The sequence below is a fragment of the Parasteatoda tepidariorum genome, chromosome 10 (assembly GCF_043381705.1).
Source record: "Parasteatoda tepidariorum isolate YZ-2023 chromosome 10, CAS_Ptep_4.0, whole genome shotgun sequence".
NCBI lineage: Eukaryota > Metazoa > Arthropoda > Arachnida > Araneae > Theridiidae > Parasteatoda > Parasteatoda tepidariorum.
In genome coordinates, this window is record NC_092213.1 from 54,218,973 (window position 1) to 54,234,866 (window position 15,894).

The window sequence follows — 15,894 nt, forward strand, 5'->3', positions numbered from 1 at the left end:
CTACTCATACAAGAATTATTTCTTCGATGTTGTTTGAAGTGGTCTATTATAATAAGATTCAAATATTCTATTTAATAAGATTCAAATAGTCTATTGAAGCAAATGGCAAGTGCGTAAATTTTACATAAAAACATGGAAGAGTAGAAGAAAAAATACCTGTGCTTGATACTAAGTATTTTACCCTTTAGTCTAGACCAGGGATGGGCAAACTACGGCCCGCGGACTAACTGTGGCTCGCCGGAAGGTTTTTTCCGGCCCCCGGATAGAATTTTAACTCGCCGATCCGTGGCGAATATAAACAATATACTTTATACATCCATTTTCTTGCCTACTTTGTTTACAGTTGTTTCTTTTTTAACGCAGTTTTGATGACCTTTTTACTTTCTCTATTTTTGTTCTACAAAGCATAAATTGATGGAAATAGTTAGCACAGACAGCTTCAATCGGTAAGATGTTGCAAGCAGAAGTTCTTTATAGAATAGCCGTAGATTGGCTCCAACGTAGGTTTGTCTTTCTCGAGGAGCAGACGTATGGGGAATCTACTATAGGTGAATTGCACTTCACATGTGGCAGACTGCGCATTTTAAGCTCCAACGAGAGGATTTTTCAGCCGGCGTGAGTTCTAAAAGTTTTTGGGTCTGGAAAAATTGCACACATATGTCATTGTAAATAATGGTGAAATTATTAAATTTATGATATGGCTAGTACTTTTTCGACTCATTTGTTAACTTTTTTTAACGGGTAAAAAAGCTACTAAAAACGCAAAGTTGATTTAAGAGTGTCATGCGTTCAATGATGAATGGACTTGGACAGAGAGAAAAATCAATTCATAGATGATATCTGCGCCCACCTTAAAGCTTTTAAACTGAAGCTTAATCTGTTAGCTGGGCAGCTAGCTAAGAACGACTTGTCTTATTTCTCGAGGTTAAATTCAATACCCTCACTAAATAAGGAAAAGCTTGGGAATTATGAAAATGGCTTGAAAAAACTCCATTTTGATTCTGAAAGCAGATTTCAGGATTTAAGTGCCATTCAAATAGAATTAAATATTTTTACCATGCCTTTCAACGTTATTGTGAAACAGTGAGGTCGGATTTGCAGCTTGAATTAATTGAGTTGCAATCTAACAATCAACTGGAGCAGTTGTTTCTAAACATGCTAAAGTTTGAGTTTCACAAATCATTACCAATAGATAGTTTTCAAAATTTTATCTCATGCCCAGAAAATCAGTGCTATCTTTGCTTCATCTTATACATGTGAACAAGTGTTTTCAACTATGAATCTTAAATCGTTTTACAAGTAGACTAATAGACAAGCATTTTCTCTAGTTTCTTAAAATAAGCACATCTCACTTCGAACCTCAATATAAGGAAATGAAATCACAATTTCAATCATCTCATTAAATATCCAAATTAAAACTTGTATATCCTATTTTTTTTATTTTAGAAGTTTTGACTTGGCCCCAACTTTTTTTCTCTCGATTTTCGGCCCTCGACCAAAAAAGTTTGAGATCAAGGGGTCGCTTTATTAGATTAGGAGAAATAGCGCTTGGATAATTTTTAGAATTTCATCAAATTTGAATTTTTCATCAAATGCTATTTTTTAATTTTGAGTAAACATTTTAAAACTACACGTTTTACAGTTTTTAGAATTCTTAATATATATATNAATTTCTACATACAGGGTGCGTAGCCAAATTTGTCAACAAAAAAATAAGCACTTTTTAAGCACTCAAAAAATATTTTTAAGCACCTTGAAAAATAAAATTAGACAGGGTTAGCAAGTTTTTGATAATTGAAAGTTTCATCCGGTTTTATTTACAGTGACGAAGACGATGGCGAGTCACAAACGATGAAATTAACAAGAGAAATGAAATTTTCTATCACTAATAGAGAAAAAAAATTTTTACAATATTTAGTTGGCCCCCGTAATCAGTAAAAATTTGAGAGATTTTTCGATTCTATTACAGAGAGCGGAAAATGAAGCTTGAAGTAGAGAATCTCTTGCAAAATGCAGCAGGGTTGCAAATGAGAGTCAAAAATCTTTACCACTGAATCCAACTCAGTATACGCAAGTGGAGACCCGGAAGTATTTCATCAAACATGTAAAATAAATGGTGCTTTCATACACTACAGACCGGCGGTACGCCGAAATAGGTTGGGGTTGAATTAATTGAGAAAACGTTGAATGTCTTTTTGTAAAATTTGTGGCGAAAATCAACATGGTAAAGAAAAATATCACATTTCGGAAAAGGGAAAATTAAGCACTTTTTAAAAACATCCAAGGAAAAATGCACCTTTAAGGGCTTTTGAAAAACGAAAATAAGCACTTTTTAAAATCGCTACGCACCCTGTTAAAATCTAATTTTATTACATTTTAAGCTGAGGAAAACAGTTTTTGTTGTCGCTAAAAAGTATTTTAACGTTAATTGCATAAAAACGAAGATACTTATCAGAACTCTAATCACAGGCAACTGTATTATACTATTTAACTACCTATCAAAAATTTTGTGCAGAATTGCATTGGCATAATTTTGTTTCAAAAAATTAACAGATTATCTAAAATACCGCACCCTTTATATCGCAAATTGTGATTGGGTGGCATCTTTGTACTTAGTGTGTATAGAAAAATACTGCCGAATGAAGAAAATATCCGACATCAGTTTACTGATGAAAATCAAATAAAAAAGTATTAAAAGCATAATTAGGAGTTTCCCGACCCTTTCAACCGCTAAGTACGGTGGGGAGAGGAAGGGCCTCTTAAGGGTAACATTATAATCATGCAGGGGGGGGGGGACAGTATTTTACAAAATAACTTACCGCTTTTTTCACAAATGACACAAAACCATAACCCTTTGACTTGAGCGTCTGTGGATCTCGCACAACTCTACAATCGCTGCAATTAAAGAATTGATAATTTATTTTTAAAAAAAACACATGAGTAAAATAAGTGACAAATAAATTCACATGAAAAAAAAGAAACTTACGATATTTCTCCGAATACTGCGAAGGCCTCTCGTAATTGTGCAGTTTCTATTTCAGGACTAAGATCTCCAACAAAAATATGGTGGTGTTCTGTAAAGAGAAGGAAAAAAAAACTAATTAGAGGTATCAAAGTAATTCTTTTCGCAAGAGCAGTAAGCTAAAATACTAATCACAGCATCAATCTTTTCAGTATTTATGACCAAGATATTCTGGATCTGATTTCGCAATAAGTTACAAGCAGTTGCCCCCACACCTAACAATTAAGACGTTTTATTCCATCGTAGTTTTTTTTTCTTTTGAAATAAAAAAAAAGAGGACATGTTACATTACATATTAATAAATCCCATTATAGTAAAGGAGGACAGCTTAAGTCTCTTTTTAGAAAATTAGATCATAAAAATCTATTATTCGATAACAGAGTAGCGTTTCCAAATAGCATTTCGAGGAAGAATTAAAAGGGTTCCGAGAAATCTGATTTCTGTTAAATCAGTAAAGAATTGCGAAATCTTTAATTAGATTTATAACGAGTTGTGGTGGCTCAGGGGATAGAGCGCTCGTCTCCCAAAGAGGTGATCCGGGTTTAAATACCCAGCGATGGCTGAGATTTAAACTCTGCACCCGACTACAGTGTTGACGAAAAATATCCTCAGTGGTAAACGAATCATGGGTTTGATTCCCCTTTTCGTCAAGCTAACCGTGGGAAGTTCCGTAGTTTTTCTCTCCATGTAAAGTAAATGCGAGTTAGCTACATCAAAAAGTCCTCCACGAAGGCAAATTTCTCCCAATACTTATACTTGATCCAGGAGTTCTTCTGGATTGGGTTCAAAATTACAAGGATACAAAGTTGAACATTGAGAGTATTAAACTCAAAATTGGGTCACCTATTCAACGAAAGTTATAAAATAAAGTTACATTTATATCAAATCAGTAATCTATTATTTATTTAGTATACTATTATTTATATGAAGAAAAATGCTAACAATAAATGGCTATGATATTTTTTTTAGATAAATATTTCTAACATTATAGTAAATTAATTATGAAAAGAACGTGTATTTATAAAACAGTACATTAGTATTTCCATTGCTCTTTCCAAATCAAAAGAACTAAATTTGTTATTAAAAGAAAATTCCCCTAATACCATTTTTAATGTGCATAAGAGTTTTTTTTTTTCAATGAAAACCAGAATTCAACTTATTTTATTTATTTACAGCATATCACACTCCGGTAAGAAAAGTGACACAAGTCAAAAAGCAACAATTTTGAGGTTATGTCAATAAAAAATATGTATGAAGTGCCCCCATCAAGCTCAAAAAGTGTCACATCTCTAACTCGCAATTTATCCAATTGAGGGCAGTTGTGTCAGTTCTGTATCTATTTCAGAATAAGTTTTATAGTATTCTTTAAGTTGATTTTTCTGAAATGCTGCATTTTAGAGTTATTATGACACTGCCCTAGACAAGACATGTTTATACACGAAAAACAAATTCATAACTAAACTATACCTTGATATACAGCTCCAAGACTGCGATTTTAAATATCAGATTTAAAACCTTTGATGATAAAAAAAAATATATATATATATATAATTCCTCGTATTAAATACTTTTAAAATAAACTAGTTTCATTGGTTAATACTTTCGCAATCTTCATTATGGTTCTGCCGTAGGAAGACTACTCCTGCAAGGTTCCAGAACTGATAAAAATTGGAAATCGCCAACATAGAGTATAAAATAGGCGAATATTCAAGTTCAAATTTTTTAAAAGAAATAAAAACGTGTGAGTGGATGTCCGTGTGGGAAAAATAGGAGTTTTATTTTTTTATTTTTTACTGAATAACATAAAACGTGCCTTTCGTTATACATGTACGATCAGCTGCGATTGCCATATTACAGAAAAATGTTACAACAATAACAGTGTTTTGTGTTGACAATTACAACAAAATTGCTTGTGGTGGCATTTATTTGATTTTTCTAACGTGTAACATAATTTTTTTCAGTTATTCCTTTTACTGTAAAAATGTATAACAGTACACGAATACTTGAAATAAGAGTTGGAAAAAAAAACAAAATTTTTAAAATGTATTTACAAGAACAATATTTTAAGAAAAAATACGGTATCTCAAACTAATTAATTTTCCCTAACTTATTGAGTTGGAATTTTATCATCCATTATTATTTCTTTTATGGTACTATAATTGTTCATTCATTGCGGGATAATAATAAATTAATAAAAATTTGGGGCCATTAATGGTAATTGTGAAAGTGGATTCGCGATGTTTCACGCTATCTCTTAAAATAAATCTATTTTAAAAGAAAGAAAAATCTTAGGTTTTGTGGTTTAACATCATTAAGTCCCCGTTAGTGCAAAAATATGAAGTATGGGAAAGTTTGTAGAAAACCGTGTAGACAAAAATTAACTTTCCATCAACCCCCGAAACATGTTAGGCAAGCGGCATAAGTTGACACGCAGTCCGCTATCGAAGCTAATTTTTCCCCGCTAAAATTGACATTGTTGAAAATCGTTAGGTCGCTTAAAATAAGAACCAAAGCAATCCGAGTGTTTTAATGGATACATGAAATGAATTGAAACACTCAATTTTTTATAACGAAATAATAAAACATTAAATGAATAATAAAAATAGAAAATTGACATTTATTATTATTCCAGATTTTTAGTTTTGTTAAGAAATAATAAAAGTGATGAAATAAGTGATTAAGTTTCTCCGGCCTACATAGCTTACTTTTAAATAGCTTTCATAAAATGTTTAGAGGAGGGAGGAGCGAAGATTTAACAGTAATTCTTCCATTGAAGTGACGCCACTGTACCCGTGCTGTGAACCGTGGCTATTGCATGTCGGTCAGCTGATCTTCAGATTTTCTTACAAGTATATATTCGGAGATTTTCCAAGAATTATAAATTAAAATGCTATTTAGTGTACTGCAAAAAAATTCTTAGAAATTTAATTCAGTATAATGAATTTTAAAACTAGGTAGACTAACTTCTGCCCCGTGTGTATGAGCGCCGGTTGAAAACGGCGCTCATACACCAAGGGCACCGCGTGTATGCCGGCAAATTACGGCGATCGTAACGAAAAAGTTAATTTCAGTTAATCTTCTTATTTCAGAAGAATTTTGTTATTTAATGAGTGTAATGTTGGCATATCACACTTAGATTTAATTTTAATACACATCAAGGCTTTCCAATAATTTTTAAATAATGCAGTCATTTTTTTTTTTAATAAACATTTTTTTCAACTTTTCAGCCTGAATCATTTTTATTTTTTGGTTTCCCCAGTGTTATTACCCCAATTTGATACTGATGCTTAGTAAAACAATTTTTCCACATTCATTTTACTTTACTTTACCGAACTGTGGCTTAGCTATGTGAAGTGCTAGGTAGATTTTTTCCATAAGGAAAATTTTTGGATGCCTTTCTCACTAATCGATCTAAGGTGATTTTTGATATTTACACTGTATAACAAGAATATCATATCTGAAATCAATACCTTAATTTTAATCAGAAATTCGATTTTATTTACAGCAAAAAGCTGCCATTTAATAGCCCTATTATAAAATATAATAGCCCTATTAAAAAATATAACTTGCCAAAACATACATAAATCGCCAATATTAACATCACAAATTTACCACTATCTGCATGTAATTCGTACAGAAGCTTAAAAAAAATCTACATTTTGTTAGTGACGCCATTGATGCTTAATTAATTTTGAAAATAGGCACCTGGTATCATAATTGGTACAATTTAAATGGATACCAAATATAAGTTAATAGACATTAAATATGGGTAAAATTTATATTAATATATTTGATACCAATTAAAGCTTCACCAATATTGTGCAGTTTAAATAAAAAATACCGTAGAACAGGCTATTTTTATGGCCCTCCCAATGGCTAAGTACAGGAGAAAATTGTTTAATTGTAGTAAATTCTGACAATTATGAGTTTACCACAATGAGCAATAGCATCTTGTCAAACGATACTGAATAGAGTTAATTTTTATTTTGATGGGATGAACTACTAAAAACCTGTTTTGCTTAATCTTATAACGTAAGCTATTTTAAGCGCAAATGATAAATAAGTTAATGAAATTATTTTAGCTTCATTAATTATGTTGTGTAGACAAATGTAGTCAACGCCACTAAAAATAATTCCAAGACGCGATGAATGGATTCATGTTGAGTTACTTCTGAAGCATTTTTAGAAGAGGAGACAAGTCTAATCTGAGTAAGTGTTTAAGGGGTCATATTACTCTTGCATTAAATAAAGGTACAATCATTCCTTTTATGGATGCTTTATATGCTGATTTAACTTATAATCAATAATTTATCTTCAAAAAACAGTTAAACTGTTCAATTTTTTATAAATTTTTTAAAAAAATTGAAAAAATTCAAAATTTTTAAATTTTAAGATTTTTATTTCAATATATTTTCAATTTTTTTCTTCTTCTTCTCAGTGCTTACAATATTCATCTTAACAATTTTGCACATTCATTTGTCGATATATCAATTAGAACGTTCTTTTATAGATTATTTTGAAAAAAAAAGTAGAAAAAAAGGTAAAAATTTTCTGTTAGGCATATATAACATGCTGCAAAAATTTTAATACCTCATAAAATGCTTATTCCATGCACAGTTTAAATAAAAGTATTATACTTAAGATAAAAAAAGTTTGCTTTAAAGCTTTATCTTAAATAGAAAAAATTCCTTACGGATTTAATTAAGATTAAAACACAAAGTTATCATCTATGAGAAGAAGCACTTTTAAGTTTGTCTGCTGATCAAATTTCGGTTTTAGGGCAGTCTAAAATCATAACTTCTTTAAAAATGTAGATAGATGATTTTTTTTTCAGTGCATTTGAAATAGTTTGAAATTTTATTATAAGCAATAAAAAAATATCGATATTTTGGTCATTTTTTGGGTACTGTGACCCCTTAACTCTTTATATATTCATTTTATTGAAAATGTGAATATAAATCTTAAATAGAAATTATTCTAACTACAATATATGTATGTCTACTACATGAACATGTAATCCGATATTTTTTTGATCTATTGCAGCGAGAAATAATTTTAATTTCACAACAAAAATTCTAACTACTTTTATCTGTTCGGCGAGAACTATTGGCGAAAATAAAGCCACCTTACATCTTGGCATAAATTTTGGATGATTAACAGGAAGGGTATGACCATCATTGTTAATTTGAGTAAAAAAGAATTACGGATTCAGGGTGGAATCATCAGAAATAGATAACATTGGTGATAAACAGCAAATTTTTATGTTTACTTCCACTATGAGTTCTCGCTAAACAAGTTTAGTTATATTTTTATTATGAAATTAAATGTTACTCTTTTAAAATCATTTCACTCTGCAATTGATCACAATAAATTTAGGAGTGCATTATAGTACACATATACTGCAACTGGCGATAGTGAGCAAGTAAATATGGGTGTACGTACAGTACTAAAATTATATAGGAATAATAAACAATTACTAGAGGGAGTATGTTATAAAAATATAATAAACACATATAACATCAAAAATACTGCGAAAACAGCGGTTCCCAATTTTTTTCCGCTAAATAATCTTTCCCTAAATAATACTTTTTTTTTTTCAATGGAACACCGACTTTATAAAGTTTATAAAGATAATTCTGAACGTTACAACCTATAAAAAATTACTTTTAAATATTTAATTAGAGGTTAAACGGAATCCTAGGGTTCCACGGAACACCATTTGGGAAGCCCTGCTGTAGTGCATATCATGTTAAGTAAATTAGTTCTAATAATAAATCAATTAGAAAAAGGCATCTTAAAGTACTATTTTCAAATTGAAAAAAAAAGGAAAAATATTTTAAAACACATTAATTTTTAAAAAAAAGAAAAAAAAGAAAGAAACGAGAGGGAAAATAATTAAAAGCTGCGTAATTTTTTTTTTTTATATTTCGAGGTAACATAATTCCATCACTAGCTACTTCATGACATGAAACAGAATTTTATTAATAATTACATCGGATGTGCTTAAAACTTGTTAATGAATATCAGAAAAATTTAATTTGTAATCATTCGTATATCAATCATATATACATCTTTTTTTCTCTTTTAAATATTTATATATACTTTTTTTAAAAAAGTTAAAATATGTTATAGCGCTAAACATAGCTGAACCGTTCATTGTTGACCGTATATCACGGGAAAATGTTTTTTTTTGGTTATTTAGAAATCCACCATCAAGTCACATAGCAACTTGCCAAGAACCACACTATCCACCTGATTGAGAAGAATTTTTCGATATATTATTTTCGTAAGAGAGATTTTAGTGTAATATAAAGTACAGTTCATAAAGCTCTGCCCTTTTGTCAACCAAAATTAGACAACCAAGTGCTTGTGTTACATTTTAACGATTCCTTATGTAAAAAGAAATTTGAAGGGTTTGAGAGCAATATAGAGAAATAAGCCACGTTTTTTCCAAAGGTAACAGTTTAACATCAAACTAATCTTTAGTATTCTTAAAGTCTTCCAATTATCTACTTGATAATGCCTGGACAACACACGAAACATATTGTTAGCATGGAAGTAGTGATGTTTTTCATCCGAAACGCTGTCATAAATACTATGAAAATGTGGCTTATTATGTTGCCAAGCCCTCGAATTTATAACCTAATTTGTAGAATGAACGTTCCTACAGCACTAAGTCGTCATTTATTTCTTGTACAAATTTATAATTTCAAATGTTAAAAAGAAATATTAAATTAAAAAGGAAACATACATTTTATAGATGCGCGATCCTGGTTATTTTCATTATAGAATCAAGGTATTACAATTCAAATAAAATTTGGAAACATAAAATCTTTAATTTACGACTTCTTTATCTTAAGATATTCACCTCAATTCCAGTTATATAAAAAAATGTTTTATAACTTCAGCTGTTAACTACTTAGGAATATTAGATTTCATTTCCAACATGCGTCACGATCGCCGTGATGTAATGTGTTTATATTTAATCATCTTTACGGGTAGTATATAATTTCGATGTGTTATAATTATTTACTTTATTCGATAACATCTTTTAAAACATGTAATATCCTGGGCTTAATCTAAATGAATCATGCGGCGCACGATATTTTATAGTTCGGTTTTTTTGTGATTTGAAATAACGCTTTTTTAAGGGATAATATGTTGGAAAAACTGTTGTATTACGTCTAACATGCAAGTAGATAATATTAAGAAAGAATGGTGCAAGTAGATAATATTAAGAAAACTCAGATTATTAAAAAGAAAATTAAAAAGCATACTTCGAAACTGCAGATTTTATTTTAGATTAGACGATTTAAATCGTTTATAACAAGGAAAATAAAAAATAGGTAATAGTTGGTAACGGGTTATTTGGGAAAGTAATAGGTTTGGGAATGGAAAATAGGTTGCTGATAGGTCTGATTCATTGAGATATATATATATATANAAAAAAAAAAAAAAAAAAAAAAAATATATATATATATATATATATATATATTCTCATCTGTAAAAGCAATCGTTCTTTAAATGTTATTTCATCATTTATAATAAAGCTTTTATAGGGAATAATACTTTAGAAACTGTTGCATTAAGTTTTGTCTCACATGCTGATAATAAAAATGAAGCAAGTAGATAATAAGAAATTCTAGATTATTCCAAATCAGAAAAAAGCATACTTTTGAGCAACAGATTTTTTAAAAGATCAGATGATTTGAAGCACCAACACTTTTGCAATTTAATGAATTTTGTATAACATTCAATACAAATACTGTACTTATTCGGATCAGCTTTACTTGATAAAGTTATAAGGGTGGCAATGGAAAATAGGTTTCTGATACGTCTGTATTGAATATGTGTAGATATCATTTATAAAAGCAATCGTTCTTAAAGTTGGAAATTAACTGTTGTGTTAAGTTCTGTTCGCAATGCTAATAATAGAAATGACGCAAATAGATAATATTAAGAAAATCCAGGATTTAAAAGTCAAAAACATTTTCAATTTAAATTTTATTGTTTAAAATGTTCTCCGCTTCATTTTTAGGTTCGAAATATAATTTTTTCTGAACATAATATATTATTTCGAAAATATAATATTTACTTGTAAAGAAAATGAGAGAAAATGCAAAATTCATTGCATATGACATATTAAAAATAGTTTTTGAAAACGTTATTTTGCGAAAAGTAAATTGATAGAGAGCAGGGGGAAAAATCCTGAAAATTTTATGATCAAAACCTCGCTAACTAGATAAATATACTATACATGTTTAATATAGTTTTTTGAACTAAGATTTAAAGTTAAATTTCCTATAAATGAAGAATATCACACCTTCACAGTAAGAAAAGACTTAGTTCTTATAAGAATAGCGATGTTGGATTTTAATCCCTTGCACTACACTGAAATTCAGAACTGGTCCTGCCTAACTTATTCACCCCAAGGAGAGATTGGCCATAAGGCAAAAAAGCTGAATTGTCACGCGAGTGTTTTATGTGCGAGCAATCGTTTAATAATAAATCCCAGACAATTTAAGAAAATAAATAACTATGTGTCGATTTAAATTAATTGTGTACTAATTTATTAATATATGAATAATTACATCGACACTTAACATTTAGTGAAAAGTAAAATTACAAATTGAAAAAATAAAGCTAGAAATTATGCTTTTCTTCAGTCACAGAGTAGTCAATTATTACATGAGAATGTGCCTAGTTTAGCACGTTAAACAACTGAGAACATACATTAACATTCCATTTTTTTTAAAAATAAATACTATTACGTGATTTATAGCTAAAATATCAGTAACATATTTTGATCCTGATCCAGTTTTGCTGATGTTGTAATGCCTATATATACCAATAATCGTCAATAGAAGAACTGCCACAATTATTCTTACTGCCATAATTTCTAAATCGCGTGAATACGAATCCAAAGCCTAATTTTTAAATCACGAGTAACTACGAAAATTGATGTTAGATATTACAACGGCATAAACGAATCACGACATTGGATTTTAAATTCGAGCGAATACGAATTGCTACAAAGGATTTAAAAAACGCGAAAATACGAATAGCTACATAGATTTTAAAAACGCGTAAATACAAATCGCGATATTGGATTTTTAAACTTCGTAAATAAGAATTGCAATGTACGATACTGAAATCACATGAATAAGAATCGCAATGCACAACTTTTACATCATGTAAATATGAAAATCGATGTTTGATATTAAAATGCAGAGATGTCTGAATTACGAAAATGCGAACTATCTGGAGGGCAGGTAAAAATGCGGAAAATCTTATTTTCTGCATGTAAAAGCAGAGAAAATAGCTAAAATAATTAAAAATGCAGAAGGATTGGCAGCTACTTAGTTTGAATTTTCTGTTTATCTTTAATAATCGGAAATAAATGTTATTTTATTTCAACGGCTGAATTTTCAGAAAAAAACTGAATATTTATTTAAAAAAAAAAAAACTAGACTAAGAATCGGAGTTTTTGATAAAAAGGCTGAAACTCCAGAGACAAAAGCGAAAAAAGTGGAAATCCGTTAAAAAAACGGGAAAATCTCATTCTTGTCACCCGAATGTTCGCGAAAAGTGCCGAAGACGAGAGAAGGAGACAGAGGATAAGAGATCAGAAGACGAGATATAAAATATTTATTCTTATAAAGAGATAAGAGCCCATTCAGACGTTCTTGTTCTGCCCAGGATTAAGATCCACGAGTCCGGCTCGTGATATTTATGTTTGGCCCGAAATGTAAATTACGAGCTAGACTCGAGAAAATAGTGCAAGTGGTTAAACTCGAGTAAATACGAATAGCGATATTGGATTTTTAAGCAACGTGAATACGATTCACAATGTGAAACTTTTAAATCAGGTAGATACGAAAATCGATGCCTGATATTAAAATTGCATGAATATGGTGGGTTCCGAAGTTGTTTCAAATACAGAAAACGACAAAAATCCGATAAACAAAATAAAATAAAAAAATCAAATTGGCAGAAGAATCACTTGTATGCGAACTTCACGTTAAAGCGATTTAGCGAATGTTTCAAAATTTCAAATTTAGATGGCGGAACTCTTAAAATTTCGTCGGATTATAAGTTTTGATTCGCCGAAGTCAGTAGATCAATGGTCTTACTTATGGTAAAGCGAAAATCTGTGAAATTCACGGAAAAATCACACTTTTTAGACCTGATAAAATCATACGAAAATCCCGAAATACAATCACTCCTGACAGAGTGATTTATAGGCTATTATGCATCGATATTTCAGGATCAACGAATGTCCGACTTTATTATCAGTGTAGAGTCTTTCGTAAAATTTGGAGGTTTGAAAAGTATATAGTAATATATAAACCTAATGAGTAACCTATAATCATTTTCAACTTTTAACTATTTCATTTAGGATCATCTAACATTTCGCAAAATAAAATATATTTTATATCTTATAACAGGTAATAATGATATAAAATACTTAAGTTATTGCTCACAAATTTGAAATTTAACCTACAATTTCTGCAATAAACATTATTGATCTCAATTGCCAAAAAAATCAAAGAAACTTAGAACAATATTACGTACTCTCTCTCTCTCCAACTTTAACTCTGCCAAGTTAAAGTTGACGAGCAAAATATAGATTTAATGTAATCATCAATATTCCATTCGTTTTTATTCTAGTCCAGTGAAGGACAAACTTCTTTGGGAGCTGGCCAAAAAACAAAAGAAAAAAATTATGAGGGCCAACATAATTCTCAGAAGAAAACGAAAAAAAGGAGAGAATAAAAATATTAATGAGACGAATGAAACTGCAACGGCATTTTTATAAGTTTCTTAAAATTCAGATTTGTGCTGCTCTTATCTCATCTGTCAGTACATTCTCATTCTAACAGAACCTTTCCTAAATTGATGGTAGAAAAACAACAGTTCACAAGTGTAAGAAATTACGAAGGAAAAAAAAAATAAATTAAAGCATAGATGAAGCTAACTGATTGGGCGTATTCATTTTAGAACTTTGAAAAACTGATTGAAATTATAGTGAAGAGTGAAACTAAATTTTTGCCTACTGAGCCATACTCTTTGCTTCACAATTAATGTTTAAAAAAAAAAAAAGTAATTCGTAGAAATATTTAAGAAACTGCTTGAAATTATTAGTCAAGAGTGAAACTAAATTCTACCAGCAAATACATTCTCGTTCCTTCACAATTGATGTTGAAAAACATAGTAATTAGCAGAAATATTTGAGAAACTGCTGGAAATTATTAGTCAAGATTGAAACTAAGTTCTACCAGCAAATCCACTCTCGTTGCTTCACAATTGATGTTGAGAAACATGTAGGTAATTCGCAAAAATATTTCGGGAAACAGCTTGAAATTATTAGTCAAGAGTGAAACGAAATTCTACCAGCAAATTCACTCTCGTTGCTTCACAATTAATGTTGAAAAACATATAATTTGGAAAAATATTCAATTTTGTTTTAAAAAGACTTTTCTTTCGCCCATCCTGACCATCACGTTGATGTGGTGGGTTTAGTTATAGCCTATTGCGACTTAGGCCGGGGTTTCGTGAGAGACCTAGACTACGACTTAGGCCCCGTGTGACGGGATTCCATTTTTTTTCTAAAAATATATCCTAGAATCGTACAAATATTACGTACGCACCTAAAGGGGAGAAAAGGTCTGATTTGCTTATTTTCGCTGACAAGAGGGACGACGGGTATGAGCAGTGATGACGAATGGCAAAAGTTCCCATATTTCCATTTTTTTTAATGCAAAATAAATTAATAAAAAATAGAGCACGCAAAATTTTCCAACATGAAAAAAAAGGAAAAAAAGTTAAGTTAGAAAATAGATTTTTGAACGTAAATTGTTTTATGCAAAATTACATCGATTGTATGAATTTAAATCTAAAATTCTTTAATTTAGATTATTATAGATGGGTTCTAATGTAAGCTTGGAATGGTAATTTACTTATTCTTGTTGACAAAGGAAGATAGAGTTTAATACTGCCAAAAATAAACATATATATTTTAGTAGTTCGGGAACGTCCCCGTTGGTTTCAAAACTGGATAAGTTCACACACATTAGGGACGTTGGAAATCGTGGTGAGAAGCTCAGATGTGATTACTACTTCCATCTGTCATCTAATCTAAATTGTGGTAAGGTAGAAAGCGCACACCAGTATTGCTTTCGGATCATATACCAAACAAACGCCAAGAGACCATTACTGTAGCTCTAGTGCTGCATTAACAACCACACAAAATGTTGCCATCTTGGATTTTCGAATTCCAGTTCCAAGAGTTTTCTGTTGTAAATAAAAGTTTTTATTTGATAGAGCAGCGGTTTCCAATTTTTTTCGGCCTAATGATCTTTTTTCGGCGGAACCCTTATTTATTTTATAAAATATATAAAGACAACTTTTGGAATTATTATTAATAAATAAAAGACTGCTTTATTTTCAAAATATTTAGTAAGAGGAATGAAATGTTTTCATATTTTTTTCACTAATAATCTTCAATTAGATTTTATGTCCGACAATTGAATTCACATTCTTGGAGTTTATAGTCTAGTATTGAATGTGTTTGAGGTCCTTGCATAAGCTGAAAATGAATAAAAATATGGCGAATTATGGTTTTCGTTGAAATAAAAACTTAAAAGAAATATCACAAAGAACTGCTGTGTTGAAAATGGTCATCAGGGAAATATTTCTTTACGAATTTAATTATTTTGATTTGAACAGCACGATGAGAAATACTAATGCATTTTTTTTAATATATAAATGCATGTCCTTTTCATAATTTATTCAATACAATGTTGAAAGTAAAAATTTAAAATAATGTCATTCCCCCCTTTCATTTTGCTTTAAATAATTTCGTGAAGACA

General features: G+C 30.2%; 1 protein-coding gene across 9 annotated transcripts in view; it reads right to left on the reverse strand.

Annotated features, from left to right (window-relative positions):
* Positions 1 to 15,894, reverse strand: part of LOC107445231 (nucleolysin TIAR) — a 99,319-nt gene that overhangs the window by 16,484 nt on the left and 66,941 nt on the right. For all 9 annotated transcript variants that reach the window (XM_071186438.1, XM_071186440.1, XM_043039964.2 and 6 more), the window contains 2 exons: positions 2,987 to 3,074; positions 2,820 to 2,895 (listed from right to left, as the gene is read on the reverse strand). In XM_071186438.1, coding sequence (XP_071042539.1) covers positions 2,820 to 2,895; positions 2,987 to 3,074 — 164 coding nt within the window. The remainder of the gene's footprint in view (positions 1 to 2,819; positions 2,896 to 2,986; positions 3,075 to 15,894) is intronic.